The 20,346-nt window shown below is 33.2% G+C and overlaps 3 protein-coding genes across 4 annotated transcripts in view; 1 reads left to right on the top strand and 2 right to left on the bottom strand.

Moving 5' to 3' along the window:
• LOC123668635 (plexin domain-containing protein 2) overlaps positions 1 to 489 on the bottom strand; it is a 37,882-nt gene extending 37,393 nt beyond the window's left edge. The window contains exon 1 of the mRNA XM_045602351.1: positions 216 to 489. Coding sequence (XP_045458307.1) covers positions 216 to 300 — 85 coding nt within the window. The 5' untranslated portion in view covers positions 301 to 489. The remainder of the gene's footprint in view (positions 1 to 215) is intronic.
• A 5,446-nt stretch (positions 490 to 5,935) lies between these two features.
• LOC123668634 (tubulin alpha-1 chain-like) lies at positions 5,936 to 7,429 on the bottom strand. The gene has a single exon (XM_045602350.1). It carries the CDS (start codon positions 7,409 to 7,411, stop codon positions 6,059 to 6,061), a length of 1,353 nt encoding a protein of 450 aa, XP_045458306.1. The 5' UTR covers positions 7,412 to 7,429; the 3' UTR covers positions 5,936 to 6,058.
• Positions 7,430 to 14,428: 6,999 nt separating this feature from the next.
• On the top strand, positions 14,429 to 16,987 carry LOC123668373 (biogenesis of lysosome-related organelles complex 1 subunit 2). 2 transcript variants are annotated; one of them, XM_045602105.1, is made up of 5 exons: positions 14,429 to 14,452; positions 14,685 to 14,761; positions 14,846 to 14,976; positions 15,048 to 15,159; positions 16,670 to 16,987. In XM_045602105.1, exons 2-5 carry the CDS (start codon positions 14,713 to 14,715, stop codon positions 16,807 to 16,809), a joined length of 432 nt encoding a protein of 143 aa, XP_045458061.1. In that variant the 5' UTR covers positions 14,429 to 14,452; positions 14,685 to 14,712; the 3' UTR covers positions 16,810 to 16,987. The 2 variants fall into 2 exon arrangements, with proteins under 2 accessions (XP_045458061.1, XP_045458060.1); XM_045602104.1 differs by lacking the exon at positions 14,429 to 14,452 and adding an exon at positions 14,461 to 14,578.
• Positions 16,988 to 20,346: the final 3,359 nt, after the last annotated feature.

The following is a 20,346-nucleotide window of genomic DNA, read 5'->3' as shown; positions in this document are numbered from 1 at the left end:
ATAACATTTATAGAACATATAAAAATAAACATAAAATTTGCAGAAGTGCAGTTATTATGTATTTCATAAGATGTTGACAAAAAAAAATTATATATATATATATATATATATATAATTTGTTGTTTTGTTATTTACGTCATCGAAAACACCCATCTCACATAAATATCAATGATGGTACAAAGAATGTGTTGTTATAATATCGTTGTATTGCTTACCTGTTGCGACAAAAGTAAAAGAAAGCGTAATGAAGAATAACGTTTTGACGAAATTAATTTTTAACTTCACTTGGAAGAAACCCATTTTTAGACAAATTAAATATTCCACTACGAGTGAATATTTTGTTAAAGTAACGTCATTTAGCCTTTTAATTTGACGTTATCCACGCTGGCGTATTGAACTATTCTGTTTAAAGCTACTCGAGATATGCGAAATGCGATCCAATCAAGACCATAGATTATACACTTATATCAAAGAAAGAGTAAAATAACTTGCTGTCATGACTTAATACTGATCAAGACACAAGACCTGTGTTGCCAACCCCAAGAAGCTAAAAAAACAGCAGCTCACCAATAAAAAACAGGAGAAAACAGTAGCCCAGTAGGTAAAGTAAAAAAAGGCAGATTACATACATACTTTCCTCGTATAATTAAAATATTTTTTTTTAGTAATCAGGACTCACATACATTGTTATATTTTATTGATCACAATATAATAAAAAACAAAATCAAACTCAAAGTAACATTATTTTCCACTTTCATCTTCAATTGCCTCACCATGAGTATTTACAGACTCATTTTCCTTCTTAAAATCATACACATTGTTGTTAAATTTCTTTATGTGCCTTTTTGTGCCGCAGCCGCATTTTTTGACGCAGCATTTAAATTTCAAAAGTGACAAAAACCGTGCCAGGCTTTTAGCTGTGTCAAATAGAGAGTCAGGTCACTGGTTACATGTTATGCCGTCAAAAAATCTTGTGACACTTTTAGACAATGAAAGTTTTAGAATTGCTCTCGGTCTCCGGTTGGGAGCTCCACTGTGCTTTGAATACAGATGTCCGTGCACAAAAGGGGTTGATTCTTTCAGACTACAAGGCCTTTCCAGTAACAAAAGTTCAGGTAGGTTTTCCCGTCACGGTTCCCTAAATGATACTAGAAAAAGAGCTCTTGCGACCATCGACGTTCCTGCTCTTATCGAGCCTACTGGAAATAGTCGCAATGATGGCGAGAGACCTGATGGATTGACGTTGTTTCCTGGGAAAGGGGACGGGCGCCTTTGTGGGACGCAACCTACGTTGACACACTTGCTCCGTCTCATGTCAGGGAAACAGCCTTAAAAGCGGGAGCCGCAGCGGAAAAGTTGAAACGACTAAACGGTACAAATATTTGTAACTAGTTACAGATTACATCTTTGTGCCGTTTGCAGTCGAAAAACTTGGACCTTGGAGTAGCATTGCTAAAAAATTTTTTAATGAGATAACTCCTCGCCTTATTGCCTCTACTGGTGACAAGAGGGCTGGTGCATTTTTTGCCCAGAGAATCGGCATAGCTATTCAACGGGGAAATGCTGCCAGCATTCTTGGTACAATTCCACGCGGACATAATTTATACCAAAACTATCTGTAAATATTTAGTACTTAAGTTGTGAATTGTAAATATGCATAATGTTTAATAAAGACTAAAATGGTAAAAAAAAATATAGTAATTGTAAATTGAACTTATAATATAATAAAATTAAGTAGTTTTTCCTTAAAAAGTATGTTTTTCATTGCTCAACTTATATTAACTTTGTGTATAAGTTAATGTACAAATGTTGGGTAAAATTTTGAATTTTTTTAAATCAATATATACAATGGCAAATTCACGTGTTTCTTTTGTACAATCAAAAATTTCCTGCGTAAATTTCAGCTCGTATTGAACATTTTTAGCACAGTCTAAAAGGTATGATTAATTTTTGCAATTCTTCCGATGTTTTATTAATTAATCTAAACTAATTACAGAACTTTATAATTTAGTGATTAAATTGGAGGTATTGTTTAAAAGACATTTGGCAGTTGGCACTCGAGTGATTTTGATTGATCACGTGATCAAAGTACTGCGAGTACTAAGGTAAGAAGTCGAAAACGCCAGTGCTCACAGTAGAATATGGTGACGATTTATGACGTCATATATTTCCCTAGGGTACTGCGACAGTATACTGGCAGTCTATAACGGAACGAATTTTTCATTATGAAATGTTTGTAATTTTTTTTAATCATAACTTTCATTAATAATTGCTTGAAAACGAAATAAAAGTGACTTGAATTTACATCAACAAGTAATGTAGCGCAGATAGTTAAATAATAATTAATTAAATATAAATTATTAGGGATAATTCAAAAAGTAAACGTCAGATCACGATTAAATTTAAATGAGGCCACATGACCAATGCATGACCATGATGACAAGCACCAGCAATCCATTAAAAAAAACATCAAAATTAAAAAAAAAATACAACCGAATTGAGAACTTCTTTGAAGACGATAATAGTCTAAAAAAAACAAAAAACACGCTTTTAAAAAAAAACTAACCTAAATAGAAAAATAATTTAATCCTGACGATCCTAATTAGAATTATGAAATAATCTTATGTTAAATTAATGAAATTAGTTTATTGTCATCGGTTCTCGATAAGTCTACTATACTCCGTCCATTCATTTTTTCTTCTTTTTGATAGTTCAAGAAATTTTGAAATTAATGACTCCCTCACACGTTACCAATTCGATTTAAAATAATAATCGGTTTTATTTATGAAGAGTAGGTATTCATTCGATTTAATGAAATATTTTTAGTTTAAAATATCAATATATAACATAATATATAATAAATATTTTTTAAATAATAATTTGTAAGTGGCTGCGAGAGTCACTATTTTTTTAACGCGAATAGACTAGTCAACGAATAGAGTAGTAATAGTTTGGGTTACAGTTTGGATAGTGTTTCGAATGATGTCTATTGACTTTTTGAGATCTAAAAATACAGAGAGATTTATTTCTGATTATTTTTAGTAATTTTATTTGTCTGAAATTACGCTTAAACGTTTACGATAAGGAGTTTATTGTTAACTAGCTGTGCTCGCGACTTCATCCACGTGGAATTTAACAAAAAAGTTATTGTTTAAATCACAGTTATAAAAAATATCTATAATTAAAGTAGTCTAAGTTACTCCTTACTACATCAGCTATCTGCCAGTGAGTCCCATCAAAATCGGTCCCGCCGTTTCATTAGACAGACAGACAGACAAAAATTGTAAAAAATGTCATTTTATTTTATGTACCTTGTATACATCCATATGCATTTAGTAAAAAGCGGTTATTGTGATATAACAAACAGACACTTCAATTTTATCTATAGTATAGATTAAACGTTCAAGGATCTTATTAAACTCCGGCCGCTCAGAGAATGCGTTCCTGACACCTGTCAATTCGTCATGACTAGTGATGTACAATAAATAACATTAATAATATTTAGTAACGTTATTTATTGTATATTCATTATGCATATTTATTCAATTTTATTTATTTGTTGTTATTTTTTATAGGGATTATATTTCAATAATATATATAAACTTTATATAAGTAATATACATCCACGGGCTTTTGAACCCATGTCCTTTTTTTATTTCTAAAACATACAATTTTTTTTTAAATCAAAGTAGGCGTCACTCAGCAACAGCATTGTTTAAGTTGGACTAACTTAATGTCTCCAATAGAGACGCGAGTCCACCGACCGGTTCTTATTCTAACGTATGATACAATTTTTTTTCTTTTTTTTTTGTTAACTATTTTATTATTTATTCTAGATGTATAAATTTCTTTCTCCTTTTTTTTTCTTTTTTTTTCTTTTTTGATAAAGTTATTTTATATAATGATATCTTCCATTATCTAACGAACAACATATTTTCTTAATAATAATATACTTATATCTAACTTAATCTTACATTATTTACATGCGTAAACGTTATCTTAAAAATATATATTTTAATATTATATCACCACCTACTACCAAGCAAAGCAACCTATTCGCATTTTACTTTGACATCGCGAGAACACTCAACGACGTGTCTCTATTATGAATCGCCATCTTAAGATTGTGCTCGAGAATGTCTTTTTCTGTAGCCTCCGCCACCCTCCTGACGAAACGACAGATCGCGTCATTCCTGTCGTCGGTGTAGTAGACACAGGTTTTGGTGTGTCTAGTCACCGCGACTATCGCGTGCAAAACTCTGTCATGTATTCGCAGCAGGGCGTCTCCTCCTCTGGATGACGATGACACTCTCACTCGTCTGGCCCTGCACCTCGTGGATGGTCAAGATACGCGACACCTCTCCTTTCCCGTATCCTTGGTCCACCAGCAACTTCTTCTCTTCCTGCGTGAAGACCAGGTACAGGGTCCAATACTGTCTTGCAGAGGTCCGCGCGCCCGTGAAGCTTTCCACGCGCAGTGAACGGATTATTGGGCTTGAGCTAAAGATATCATTGTAGACCTCGCTGATGGCAAAGGCGACATCCTTGGGGTTTCGGTGCGTGCAAGACAACTCCCACGATATGCCTGTTACCAGGGTTGGTCTGCTGTACTGCATCTTAAACAGGTTTTCGCTGTCGATGTACGGCAGCTGGTTAATGTCTCCGATGAGGACCACATTCCAGTGATGGTAGCCCCCAGGCTGAGAGGCAGTTGCGCCAGGCTGGCAATAATATATTTAATGAATATTCACAATGTAAATTAATTTGTAATAGATCAATCAATTGAATTGAATCGTAATTTCTGAATGTAACGAAGGAAAAAAATAAATAAAAATGCTTTATTTATCGGAAAATGTATATTATGAAATACATATTTTTAAGCCTTAAACAATAAAAACTATGTCAAACAATTTTTAAATTTCCAGTTCGCTTTAGGAGACGCTGTCATCTTCACTAATGTGTATAATAAAATTATTGTCAATCATAGCATCTATACTGATATCGCAGACAAAGTCATCAAATATAATCTTTTTAGTTTTTTCAACCACCTTCATCCAGTCATCTCTTGTGACTTTTTCGCATGCTTCTTTTAAAAGCACTTCATCTTTTTGAAAATCAAAGTAAATAATAAGTAATTTTAATTTCAGCGCTTTTTGAAATTTATCTGACTGATATTATGACACTAATTTTCTTAAGTTTTGTTGGGCGTACCTTTATTGTATTATTACTTTTAATAAATACTAAGTACATAATATATATTAAAAAATTATAACGTTTTATTTAATATTATACCACCATATTATATTAAGATTACAAAAATATTCGATTACAATTGCCTCGTTATTTTGTCACATCACTGTCACACAAAAACAAACAGTTGACATAACCTTGGAACAACGTCGTTTTATGTGCTATGAATTTTAAAAGCTATTGTTTATTATATTTGTTAATTAAGTAACTGTAATAATTTAAAGTTGGCATAACTATTTGAATTTTAATGTTATCACTCGTTAATAAGGTAAGAGTAAGACCTTTAAAATTTTGTCGTAAATTGTACGCCAGTTCAAAATTATATCGTCTAATCTAACACGATCTGTCAGAAACGCATTCCTTGAGTGGCCAGACTAATAAAGAATTTCGAAAGGAACTTAATTTTTACAGGAGAGATGAACTTTAAAAGACGCCTTTTAAAGACTCCCTATAATTGTATTTCATTTAATTATAGTGGTAAACAAAGTTAAGATATAATACCATTTATTGCCCAACACAAGATTTACATAAAATAGTTATTTATACATAGTAATATACAAAGGCAGTCTTATCGCTTAGTTTGGGAGACCTCTTAAAGACAACCTAAGTTAATTATAAGAGCTACACCTGACTACCTACAGCATTCATTACTAATACAAGAAATCGACAAATAAAACCAAATCAGTAGTATAAACACTTGATAATTTTTAATAATCCTATTAAAAAGCTTTGTAGTTCTTATTGAGTAACGACCGGAAAACATTTGAATGTAATAATGTAAAAGTGCAAAATGAATCTTATTGTGAATTTAATACTCTTCACCACCTTCACCTTCTCCTTCCCCAGAATCCATACCAACTTCTTCGTAATCTTTTTCTAAAGCTGCCAAATCTTCACGTGCTTCAGAAAACTCTCCTTCTTCCATGCCTTCACCTACGTACCAATGGACGAACGCACGTTTTGCATACATTAAATCAAACTTATGGTTCAAACGTGACCAAGCCTCTGCAATTGCGGTCGTATTTGAGAGCATGCAAACTGCACGTTGCACTTTAGCCAAGTCTCCTCCCGGTACAACGGTTGGTGGCTGGTAATTGATACCAACTTTAAATCCTGTTGGACACCAATCAACGAACTGAATTGTACGCTTAGTTTTTATTGTTCCTATAGCAGCATTAACGTCTTTAGGCACCACATCACCGCGATATAACATACAACAAGCCATATATTTTCCATGTCGAGGATCGCATTTTACCATTTGATTAGCTGGTTCAAAACAAGCGTTGGTTATTTCTGCAACTGATAATTGCTCGTGGTAAGCTTTCTCTGCTGATATAACGGGAGCATAAGTAACTAGAGGAAAATGTATGCGAGGATAGGGTACCAAGTTGGTTTGGAATTCCGTAAGGTCTACATTTAACGCTCCATCAAATCTTAACGATGCTGTTATAGAAGATACTATTTGTCCGATTAATCTGTTCAAATTTGTATATGTAGGTCTTTCTATATCTAAATTTCTTCGGCAAATATCATATATAGCTTCATTATCAACCATAAAAGCAGCGTCCGAATGTTCTAACGTAGTGTGTGTAGTGAGGATGGAGTTGTAGGGCTCTACTACAGCTGTAGATATTTGTGGCGCTGGATATATAGCAAATTCTAATTTGGACTTCTTACCATAATCAACTGATAAGCGTTCCATCAACAACGAAGCGAAACCTGAGCCTGTACCGCCTCCAAAGGAATGAAATATTAAGAAACCTTGCAATCCTGTACATTGGTCAGCTAATTTGCGAACTCTATCTAAAACGAGATCTACTATTTCTTTGCCAATCGTGTAGTGGCCTCTTGCGTAGTTGTTGGCTGCATCTTCTTTTCCTGTGATTAGCTGTTCGGGATGAAATAGTTGGCGATAGGTTCCAGTACGGACTTCATCTACTACCGTAGGTTCCAAATCGATAAAAACAGCCCTTGGAACATGTTTTCCTGCACCAGTTTCACTAAAAAACGTGTTGAAGGAATCATCACCGCCACCGACGGTTTTATCCGAAGGCATTTGACCATCAGGTTGAATTCCATGCTCTAGGCAATATAATTCCCAACATGCGTTTCCAATTTGAACTCCAGCTTGACCTCCGTGTATAGAAATACATTCACGCATTTTTTAATTTGTATTTGTATACTTAGTAGTTTAATTTTTTAAATCTTCTAATGCGATCGTCAATAGGTATCATTCAACTGCAAAATATATTTTTAACTAAAAAATCAAATGTTCTATATATCTTTATTTAAATACAATTCTTATTTTGAATTTTTTGGTATTTAGTCTTGTTTATCGAAAAAGTTTTTATAACAACAAATTGTATTTATTAAAGCATTGTGTACATATGTAAATAAATCTTATACTATTAAACGAGCAATTCTTGTATATATATATAGAATCTGAATCTAGGAAACGGCTCCAACGATTTTCATAAAATTTAGTATTTAGGGGGTTTCGGGGGAGATAAATCTATCTAGCTAGGATTCATTTTCAGGAAATGTCGTTTTATCCCTGTTTTTAGGAATTGAAAAAAATATCGTTAGAATACGAAGATAAATTTCGCAAAAGTCAATGTAGTTGAAATAGCTCGGTGGGAAATCGGCCGCTCGGGATCAACCGAGAAGATCATGGTTCAAATCCACATGTCCCTGATCAATTATTTTTTCTTTTTCTTTTTCTAATTGCACTCGTTATTTTTTATTTAAATAGACTGTTCTTATTTTTTATTACTATGTCGGTAAAATCGAAAAATATTATTCATATTTTATCAATATGTAATTCGTATTTATACTTTATGATTTCCAAAAAACACGATTTACTAAAAATACCGAGCTTAGCTCGGTCACCCGGGTACTGTTATATAATAGACATAGTCATTATGTCGAAAAAAGTTTTCCAACATAACACATTTTTGATGCGATCCTTTACTATTTTTTTTTATGTTTCGTCTTGTCTTCGTGTCGTGGTGCTGCAAGTGCACCAGTACTTAGCGTTTAGCCTGTATTGTTTAGTTTGTTAAACGACTACTTATATATATTGATATACTCGTAATACAGCTAGTATTACATTCTTGTTCTACGGGATATATTGAATTGGATCTAATTTTTTAAATTATAATTATTGTTTTATTATGCTCAAAGTAGTTTACATTATCCAAAAGCCCTATGACCCGTGCTAGCTTAAAAACAAACTATGTCACAGTCACACGCCATAGAGAAATAAAGGTGTTAATTATTAAATTATACATGGAATTCAGAAAAAAAGTCAGTGTGATATGGTGTGCGTTTGTTAGTATGAGTATATTTGTGTGTGTTGCGTTTTGGCGTGATGTGGGTGAGTATGATATATGATTTTACTGATACGAATAGATTTTAAATATTTTCATAATCTTGTGTTTCAAACCAATTAATTATTACTATTCGTTTTAATCACGGAATCCCAATTCCTTAATTTTAATTTTATCATTTACTAGCGACCCGCCCCAGCTTCGCACGGGTGCAATATTGATACTAAATATAAAATATACAATAATGTAAATGCAAAAAAAATGTGTTTGTTTACGACATCGCATTAGAAACCTCTAAAACACTCTATTTACTAAAGAAAACTGCATCAAAGTCCGTTGCGTACTTTTTTTTTATAGAAAGTAGTTTTTATCGCAGTGGAATTATCTTTAATAAAATCCTTTGTTAAAATAAGCATAGTTTTATTTATTTCAACTTATATTTTTAATTATTACGACCTGACACAATTTTTTATTTTCATCGACATCTATCAAAAAATATTCTTCTAAATTTTATATTTAAATTTTATAGCTAGACAGTGTTCTCTATGACACTCCCCCTCACGAAGATCTTGGGGTGTAACCTCAGGTCTGAGTGACCCCTATCATCTTCAGTAGTTTCATTAACCTTGGCTGGGTTAAGGCCTTTGTTAAAAGATCTGCTTCCATATTACCTATGTCATTATATTGGATCGTTATTAGTTTCTTTTGGACACAGTCTCTTATAAAGTGTTCCCTTATACTTATATGCTTTGAAACTTAGTCTTTGGGACTATGTTTCTAATAAAATGGTATTCAATGGTATTCATTTAATCATTTTGTGGTTTTTATATGCGTAGTTATGGGGTTAGTGTGATATCTAAGCAAGTATTTTAAAATGTATTGTGATTATCTTATTAGTTTCAATATATAAAATTAGATCATGTACAGAGACTGGCAAAACACACTCCATTTATTAGCGACTAGCTGCTCGCGACTTCTGTCTTGAATTTAACAAAAAAGTTATTGTTCAATTCGCAGAGTTATAAAATAAATATCTAAAATAAAAATAGACTAAGTTACTCTTTGCCAGCGAAAGTCTCATCGGCACATCCGTTTCAGAGATGTCGGAACAAACAGACACACAGACAGACTGAAAGACAAAAACTGGAAAAAAAAAATATTTGTTATATGTACCGTGTATACATCCATATGCAGTATCTGGATGACCGAGCTTAGCTCGGCATTATTAGTAAATCGTGTTTTTTGGAAATCATATTTAGCTACTGTTCGTTGCATGATACTACTTGCAATTTTAGAACAATGATTTTCTTGAAGGATGAAGATTGGAGACAAAAAGAAAAGATGTTTAAGCCGAATTATTCTATATTGCAAAGCTTACAATGATTTAACAAACACTTCGCTCGACGAGAAGAAAAATGGGAAATAAGTGAGTAATAATGTCAAATCACTGCCTTATGTAGTAAACATTCTTTCACATCACTCTGTTGTCTATTAAACTCACAGTTTATACAAACACTTCACATCGATGACCGACGAATTAGGACCTACCCCACCTCAGCCTGCAAAATAATGATACTTGTAATAAATAAAAAAATATAGATAGATTTTCAATACCTCAATTCAACTACGCTGTCCTTTTAAATTGCTCACCTTAAATTATTTAATTAAAAATCAAAAAAGTCGTTGAAAAATATTTTTTTATCAATAATTTCAAACTCTTATATCTTTTGATGTATACAATATTTTAAATTGCTCAAAGTATTTTAAAAAATGGCTCAAGTTGCATTTATTATTGCTCAAGTATTAATAGTTTCGAACAGATCCACTTTCCTTAATTTTTAAATAAATATAAATAGTTTGAACAAATAATGATATTTGTAAAAAAAAATACTAATCGATAGATTTTCAATAGCTCAATTCAACAACGTTGTCCTTTTAAATTGCTCACCTTAAACTATTTAATTAAAAATCAATAAAGTCGTTGAAAAAAATTCATTTATTAATATTTTCAAACTCCTATATCTTTTGATGTATACAATATTTTAAATTGCTCAAAATATTAATAAACTGCTCAAGTTGCATTAATAATTGCTCAAGTACAGTTTGAAACAGCTCCACTTTCCTTAATTTTTAAATAAATAAATATATGCGCTCACCTGGCTTATGATATAAACGTTAAATTTGTTTGAACAATATATATATTTATTTAAAAATTTGAGCAACCGGCGTCCGGCGGCTGCGTGTGCAGTGCGCACAGCACCACGTGATCGCACACATCGATAGCAATGACGTACAGCGGCGTTGATACGAATGAAAAGTTATGACATCGTCGTACCTTTTTTATCGTCTGTTGTAATTTGTACTGTCAAAATGAAGGAAGCTACAGTGGCGCCAAAACGGAACAACTAGAAACTAGGGAATACATCACTGTTAGCCATACGAAGTTTATATCACTGGAAAGAAAAGAGAGATATATATCATTTTGATCTTAGGATATGTATCACTCATTTAGCTCTTCAGCTCATTTAGCTCAGTGAAATAATTTTATAATGCAACCAAAATGCAACCTTATGTTATGGTAAAAAAATACTTTTTCACTTCTTCAAAGCAAGACGATTGAGTCTATGACCTTGTGAAATATGAATCGAAAAGATACAGAGCCATAACTAACTATCTCTCTCTTTCGCATGATAAACGCCATCGTCCGATCGAGTGGCTCACTAGCTCAGTCTCGTTTACTCCCGCTCAGTACGTCAGTCTCTCGAAAACGAATCATAAGACTAGTGAGCTAGAGATATATTTGAAACGCTCAGATTAAGTAAAAAAAGGTAGATAATGCGCGGCCTTTGTTGTTACTGAAGCCACAAAACTCGGCTCCTTCAAGTAAATACACACGCTTACGCACACATATGCATCAAACTACGCTCATTTTCGTCAGTATCTCACAGGGCCTCGTACAGTAACTTTGCCTACAAAATGCCGTTCTTTTGTAATTAAATGGTGCAAAAACAATACCAAAGTGAACAAAAAGTCTGAAGAAATATCGTTTCACACGTAAGTACATACAAAACTTTATATTTTTTGTTATTCCAAAATAATATTGAGGTTATTCGGAACTTATAATTTCCATGTCCCGAAATGACGTACCGAGGGAGTGCTACCAGTAATTCTTATTTCCATTAGCCCAAAAGGCGGGTAAGTAAATTGTAGGCAATCATAGAAAAATAATTAAGTAGAAAGTGGACATCATTATTGTTTTTTTTTATCGTGTGATTTTATGTTTTACCTAAATTGAAGTCAAGTTAAATATGAATTTTTAACTCGTTTGTGTCTGTTTAAATTTGTGAATTAACTACTTATATTTTACTACTAAATATCATGATTTTAGGTTTACAACGAATATTTTAATAGATGAATAGGTTTTTTTATTTTTATATATCACTAGGTCGGCAAATAAGCGTACGGCTGACCTGATGGTAAGAGATTACCGTAGCTTATAGACGCCTGCAACACCAGAAGCATCGCAAGGGCGTTGCCGACCCAATCCCCAATCCCCCAGGAGCTCACCTTACTCACCAACAGGAACACAATACTGCTTGAAAACAGTATTATTTAGCTGTGATCTTCTATAAGGTCGAGATACTACCCCAGTCGGGCTGCTCCATATTTTGAGCAGAAAATTCCTGCTGTGCCCTACCTCAGGCAGCTGCTGTACGACTGAGCCGAAATGAACTACAACGACAGCCATCCTCATCTAGTGTGGTTCGTTCAAACCATTTTGATAAAGCTGACATGTAAAGTACAAAACGTGCACTTCACAGAGTTCCATCACGTACATACTACTACTTACTACTACTAGATCGTTCAATAAGTCCCGAGACTAACCTGGAAATGGCGCATATATTAAAAACTCTTTTGATTTTTAAAAAGTACTGGCTATCAATACAAGAATATGTGTCAAAGTTTTAAAAATGGAACAATAAAATTATTGATTTTGAAACATTTAAGTGACGCTACGGTTGTAATTTCGATACAATGGAAAAAAAACGAGTTTCGCGTGTTGATAAAACATTGTTTTTTAATGGGAAAAAATACCGTTGAAGCACAGCAATGGCTTATAAAATGTTACGCAGGATCAGCTCCCTCTAAAGCAACCATTTGTCGGTGGTATGCCGACTTCAAACGCGGTCGCATGGACACCAATGATGGGGAACGCTCAGGTCGTCCAAATGAAGCAGTGACTCAACAAAATATTAACCAAGTCCTCAAAATCGTATTGGAAGATCGGAAGGTAAAAGTGCGAGAGATAGCCGAGATAGTCAAGATTTCAGCTGGTAGTGTTTTCACTATTTTACATAAAAATTTGGCCATGAAAAAGCTTTTTTCTAAGTGGGTGCCGCGTTTGCTTACAACTAATCAAAAGGAACAACGTATCAATGATTCAGAGCGATGTTTGGCGCTGATGAATCATAATAAAAAGGATTTTTTACGTCGGTATGTAACAATGGATGAAACCTGGATATACCATTTCACTCCGGAATCCAATCGGCAGGCAGCGGAGTGGAGAGCGGCTGGTGAAAGCCGCCCGAAGCGTCCAAAGACTCAGAAATCGGCCGGTAAGGTTATGGCGTCTACATTTTGGGATGCGCATGGAATACTTTTCATCGACTACCTTGAAAAGGGGCAAAATATAAATAGTGACTATTACATGTGCTTATTGGAGCGATTGAAGTACGAAATTGCGGATAAACGGCCTCACATGAACAAAAAAAAAGTGGTGTTTCACCAGGACAACGCGCCTTGTCACAAGTCCGTGAGAACGATGGCCAAAATTAACGAATTGGGCTTCAAATTGCTTCCTCATCCCCCTTATTCGCCAGACTTGGCCCCCAGCGATTACTGGCTGTTTGCAGACCTCAAAAAAATGCTTCAGGGTAAGAAATTTGACTCAAATAGTGAAGTTATCGCAGCAACGGAGGCTTATTTTGAAGCCAAAGAAAAATCGTCCTACACACATGGGATAGAAAAGTTAGAAAAGCGTTAGAGGGACTGTATCGCTCTTGGAGGAGACTATGTTGATGAATAAAAATTAATTTTATAAAAAAGACCTTTTTTAGTACTTAGTCTCGGGACTTATTGAACCACGTGTTACGTATTTTAATATTGTACTTTTTGTTCTAGGACCTACCGGATGAGTCTAAAATCAGTCGTTAACCAAGATTCAATCTTTGATTAACGACGATTGAAAAGTTAAAAAAACAGGAACTTTATTTTAAAAAAATATAAAAAAAATTAAATCATTACAGCAAAGAGTTAGATGTCTTTAAAACAGGAACTTGCCCTTCAGAGGAATCATCAATTACTTAAAAACGCAATTTTCATTGATTAGACACAGATTTATACAATTCATTAAATCAAAACTTGGCTGCAATAGATTTATTTAACAATTTGAAGCAAAAAAAAAGGAATAAAGATATTTAAAACTATAAACAGATTTTTATTTTTGCATACCCATTTTACCTATATTAATTAATTGTTTTTAATCCCACTTAATAAAATTTTCAGGGACTTTTTTTAAAAAGTGTCAACACTTCACTCACACATATTTAAAAAAGTGGCTTCACTTTTTTGTTCTAAGTGCGTTATCTATTTTTTTTACTTGATCTATGTTGAAACGTAAGTGAGCTGATGAGAGACTAGCTCACTTGAAAAGATATGTTTCATTTGTATCACTCACTCATGAGTTACACAAGTCTAATCACTGTCGCATCTTTTACGTAGTAAGCGTAGTAACTAATACCAAACTAATACAGTCTGTGAGACCATAAGACCGTGTATAAATTGTAGTGGTTGTTATTAAACCATCAATCAAAGTATGTATTCAAAGATTTCAAAGTATTAATTATTAAAACAGTGGTCATTGCAACATATACTCTTTGATTGCAACTTGATTAATTGATCACTAATTTACTAAGTATTTCGAAAATTTATTTGTTAGGGTTAGTATATTAAAGTTCCTAGGAATTATAAGTTAAAAAATATTATGTTTGAATATAAAATAGATATAGAAAGGTTAATGTGAGGTAATTATTTGCATGATTATAGTTAGTTCTAAATCTGGCGTAATATAAGCATGTCCGAGAAAGACGTAGAAAAATGGACGAGGGAAGGTCAAAACAAAGGTATTACTTTTATAGTGAATAGTATTGTTCAATATTTTTTTGAAATTGGTATATCATCGTTAATTATTAATTATATTTTTTCAGAACTTTATATGTCTACAAGTTGTTCAAGTTTTGAAATGTTAGACCCTCACGACCCTGTAATTAGCCGTCTCGCAACACAATTATTTAAAAAGACCAATGATTATTTACAAGGGGAAATGGCAGCTGGACAGGTTGTTTAATTGTAAAATGAGGTACTGATCCTAAAATATGTGTTTCTAATTTATTTTCTTTTAAAATTTAGGATCATTATAATCTCCTGGAAGAAATTAACCGACTGGCGATTACAAAATACACAGATCTTAAGAATTTGACGGTCAATTTAAGCAAAACTTTAAATGAATATAATGAAATGTGTAAGTACACTCATTATATCTTTAATTTAGTGACAGAATGGATTGTATTTAATATTAAAGATCTACTTTTAAAGTATAGGTAAAGCTTTAGATTAGGTAAAACCGAATTTCGGGACCGTGGGGGGAAGGGGGAGGGAGGGTGGGGAACGCTACCCCTGGTACCACTATCACACCTCAGAACCCCATGGTTATGGAGATATCCATGGTTAAAGTTTTGAGGTTAGAAGAAGAATTTCGAAAGTTAGAGGAACGCTTGGCTCCGGCGCTGCGGGAAGTGCAGCCCTTCCGCCCTTGCGTGCGAAAGCACGCTCACTCATGCTCCGTTCCGCAGCGGAGGCAGCCGCTCCTCTACGCATTCGTTCGCGCGCTTTCGCACGGCGGGCGAGGGCTGCCCTCCCTCCGCGCCTCCGCGGCACAAAAAAAACACTAGGGGTAGGACAGACCAAGACCACGTGGACAGTGGGGTGCTCCGATTCGGTTTTGGGTATTTTTCGAATTTCTAAACCTATATTCTGGCACGCAATGTTACTAATTTTATTGGAATATTATGTCTGATGCGTTATTTTGTCTAAAAGTGTCGATTTGTCACACAATGCAAACAGTACGAGCTCAAAGGTATTATAATAGCTTTAAATTCTTCTTCTAACCTCAAAACCTTAACCATGGATATCTCCATAACCATGGGGTTTTGAGGTGTGACAGTGTTACCTTGTATAGATTCCCCTACACCCTCCACCCTCCACACCCAAAAACCCCCTAATTCGGTTTTTCTAATTCGGTTTTACCTAGTCTAGATCTTAGCCAAAGTTATAATTTATATCAGTAGTGATTTATTTCTTTTATCATCAATATTAATATAATATGCAAGGGTAAGAAATTCTTATGTCAAGAAGTTTGAATGGTAAAGTATTTAGTATAAAAGGAGGAGGAGTTAGAGGGAATTTCAAGAAGTAAGCTATTGTTAGAACAAACTTGAAGCTAATGGGAATCACTAAGAAATTGAAATTGTTGCTTTAGATAAGCAGGTGCAACAGGATTAAATAGAATAGAGTAAAGTAGGTTCAGAATATGTGTATTCCTGCGAAAGCGAATTGGGAGCCATTTGAGTTTTTTTATGGAATTCAAAGATGTGATCAAGATTATATTTGCAAAGTCTAAATACAAATCAAATATACTAATTCTGAATGTGCTTAGAGTTTATTAAGCTGCTCCTTAGTAATGTCAATATATTGCTAAAAGTAAAACTAGAGAAAGAGATTTATTAATGTGTTATAGGAGTTTTATAAAATTTATTTAAACTTCACATGTTTGACAGTTCTGAATTCAGGACAACTAAAATATTGTAATAATTGAAAACTGAACTAGCGGCACAGTTAAGGCAGCTAGTGTCGGTATAGATTCAAAGTTTAAATATGAACTGTTTAGTGCCTTTTGTTTTACTGTAAAAGTTATGATGTTTATTGAAAGTTTTATGACTTTTTTTATAGTAAGAAATTACTTATTTTTCCAGTTAATTCTCAGATTAAGCCATTGCTCCTTCAAATTGACCAAATTGATGCACAAGTATCACAGTTTGAGGCAAATGCCTACCGTTTGGATAACTATACGAAGCAATTAAAGGCTCGTTTTAAGGAACTTGAAGAAAATTAAATATTAAAATAATATATAAGAATGTCTATAAAAATGTTTTTGCTTAATAAATATAATTGCAATTAATCAATATGATTATACATTCTGTTTTTTTTTTTTTATTATTTTGTTGACTTCATAATTTTTATTAAATTTTGTAAATTATAGACAGTGCAATAAATTGGTGTTATGTTTTTCATTTTATAGTAGTTATCTATGCCCTGCGGTTTTACCCGCGTTAATTTGAGGAAAAATAATCGGTAAATAGGCTATCGAACACAAAAAACATTTTTTCAATTCTAGCCAGTAGTAAACAACACAAACTATAAAGCTTTATAATATTAGTATAGATGTATAGATGTATAGATGTGCTCACGAATTGTCGTGTTTAATAGAAAACATTTTGTTATTTCATATGTATCTGGGTGGTAGGGGAAACTTCACTGTGAACACGGTTTTGCACCCGTAAATCCTTACTTTGCGGGAATTCCGGGATAAAAAAGATAATATATGTTGCTCCACAATATCCTCTATCTTCTAGTGAAAGTCCCATAAAATCGGTTTAGCGGTTCCGAAAATTAGCCCAGACAAACGGAAACAGAAATTTCAAAATCGTTTGTTTGTTTTAGTATCGTGTAAACCTATTGGTAGGCAAGAGCCACAAGGTGGCAAAATAAACTAAAAGCGGGCCGCACTTGTGATATTAACTCTAAGATTCTACCTGATACATATGATTGTTCATATTCCATAGAAAAAATGAAAATGGTATTAAAATTGTTAAAGGGTGGATTTTCATTTTATGATTTATTATGACTGTTTTTGGGTGATTTTTTTATTTACTTATTAAACTAAAAAATAACAACTAAATAACGATGTTGATCGTAAAACTAAGGCATTTGTATATTTAAACTATGTTTTAAACACAACATTTAAGAAAAAAAACCATAAAATTGAAATACTGTATTGAAGTGAATGATATTGTGTAGAGATGAATGATATAACCCGTTGAAGTAAATGATAAGCGGTTACAGTTAATGACGTAAATAAAACATTTTTATTACAATCAGCTTTTATTTAAGAAAAAAGATAACAAAATTTCTTGGTTTGGAGAAAATAACATACGAATTACTAAATTTAAAATATAAATAACAAAAAATTTTGATTTAATCGAACTAAAAACAAGTAAACAACACAACAAAATAATCCAAACACAAAATAATCAATCTGATCACAAAATAATCGATCTTATCTAAACTCAGATTACTTGTTATAAATCAACAAACAATTTTGATTTCTGTAACAATAAATATCCAGCATCTACGAAATACTCTAATTACAAAAGAATCAGCTTGATCTTGTTACTAATTATTGTAAATAAACAAAAATCTTTGATTTGTTTGAACAACCAGTCTCTAAAAAATAAATCAATCACAAAATTAACAAAATAATCAATTTAGGTCATTGTTAAAAGTTATATCTGTTAATACGTTAACAAGTCGATTTTCGTTCACGCTTCTACGCGCAGTTGCGGCTAACATCATTACTTTTTCAGAATCATTATAATTATAATTAATATTACTACCACCTATAATTTCATAAAACCCAAGGTGTTTGCCGTGAATGCAATGCTCATCAATATCACATAAGAAACAACTTTGTTTCCTTAAAGTTTAGCAGAACACGCATTCCAAAGAATCTGGTGGACGGAAAGTGTGCCTCTGAAAGGCTTAAGATTTTTTGGAAGTAGGGTTTCTTTTTTCTTTATAGAATCTTCCTTTACTATTTTGATAATGATATTTTCCACGATTTCTTTCAATACTTCACAAAATGAATCAAAATCGCCAATATCTCTTCCGTAACTAACCATTCTATCAGCAGTTCTCTTCAGAACGGCTCCCACCCCATCAGGGGCACCCTTTCCATGTCCCGCCTCTGTGTAATTCCACAAAATTCTGGAAATGCAATTAAATTCATTCTGAATCTGTGATATTATATAAAACATGAATTTGTTTCGGTACTGTGATATTGGTGAGTCTAACAAGAAGTGTAAAATAGTTATAAACGGATTGATTTCTAAAGCTTGTTTTATCAGTGGGATTAAATGAGCCCAAATAGCTGCCGCATCGTGACGAACACAACTACTACTGGTGCACATCGATATTGGTCGAATAGCTCCTATAGAAAAATCATGACTATAAATAACTGAGGTATGCAAAGCAACTTGTTGCCTGCTCCCTCCAAAATGAAATGACTGGACTTCGTCAGCGTATTTTAGGGCATAATTTTCAGAAAAGTCTACGTGTATAAGTGCTTCTGATATCGTGAAGTTCAGTTTTAGGTTCTTCATGGTAGTATATTGTGCTTCAATGTTATTAACATGTGATAAAAAGGGATTAATCAATGTTTCTAATTCTCGTATTGCTGTTAATGGTTGTGTAGTTATCGGGTCCTTCACTGTAAATACTTGTTTCTTCTTTATCCATTTTTTCGTCAGTACCTCTGGTTATTTTCTTCCATTTGAAATAGGTCAAATTAGAGTCATTAGAAAATTCTTTATAGTTTAATACCTTATCTTTACAGACAATGCACTCTCTCAATAAACATTTCGAGTTCCTGGCTTCACAGCATAAATGTGAGACTAATTCGTCCAAGTTTTTTTCGCCTATAATAGATGCATTATACAGAGATTTAATTAACAGCTCTATATTAATATGTTGAGCACACAAACACGTTTCTCTGTTTGTAGGCTTAGGATGAAGTACCCAAAATGGACGATGTTTGGTAAAAAATGAATAATTTACTTTTACATTTGTTTCTGAGAGTAATTTTTTGTGCAAAACTTTCAATGGGGCAGTAAGATATCTTTTTTGCATTCGCCTCTTGTGTCACCCAGGTACTTCTTTCTTAACCGCAGAAATAGTGCTCACAGCGTCTTCATTATAAAAAGTTTCAATAGATTCTATTACTTGTTGGCGAAAAAGTCGAAATTTAGTATCTTTTTTGATCTCAATTTGGAAATAGCACTAGCGCGAAAGTTCGTTTGTTTCTTGTGTTGTGTAAACTCTTGTCTGGTATCCTCAGTCTACGGGTTAGATGCGTTAAACTTGTCCAGAAGTGATTTCAAATACATTATTGTCTTTTTTTGATTTTTATTAATTTTCTGCAGATTTTTTATAATGCTCGTCAATCGTATTCTTTTCTTTAATTCTTGATACCGTATCTTCTTATCTGCTTTTTGTAAATCTTCTTTTGTAAATAAACCGATAGGATCTTCCGTAGCATTAGATTTTTCTTCAAATAATCCATCAGCTTCAACATTTACTATACTAACTTTAGTTGGAATTGTCTGTTTAAGCCGCTCTCTATATTTTTTTGAATTTTCTTTCCACTGTTTACGCAATTTTCTCTGTTCACGTGGACTTCTTTCTGTGATAGATTTCTGTTTCTTTTCTTCTCTACGTTTTTTGTATTTAGCACGTTGTTTTTCTTTTTCTAGTGCATATAATTCAGGGTCATTTTTTATTTCCACATACTTACGTCTTTTGCAGAGCCTTTTGT

Source organism: Melitaea cinxia, chromosome Z (genome assembly GCF_905220565.1).
Source record: "Melitaea cinxia chromosome Z, ilMelCinx1.1, whole genome shotgun sequence".
NCBI classification, from domain to species: domain Eukaryota; kingdom Metazoa; phylum Arthropoda; class Insecta; order Lepidoptera; family Nymphalidae; genus Melitaea; species Melitaea cinxia.
Note: the sequence above shows the minus strand (reverse complement) of the source record. Positions and strands in the feature narration are given on the sequence as shown.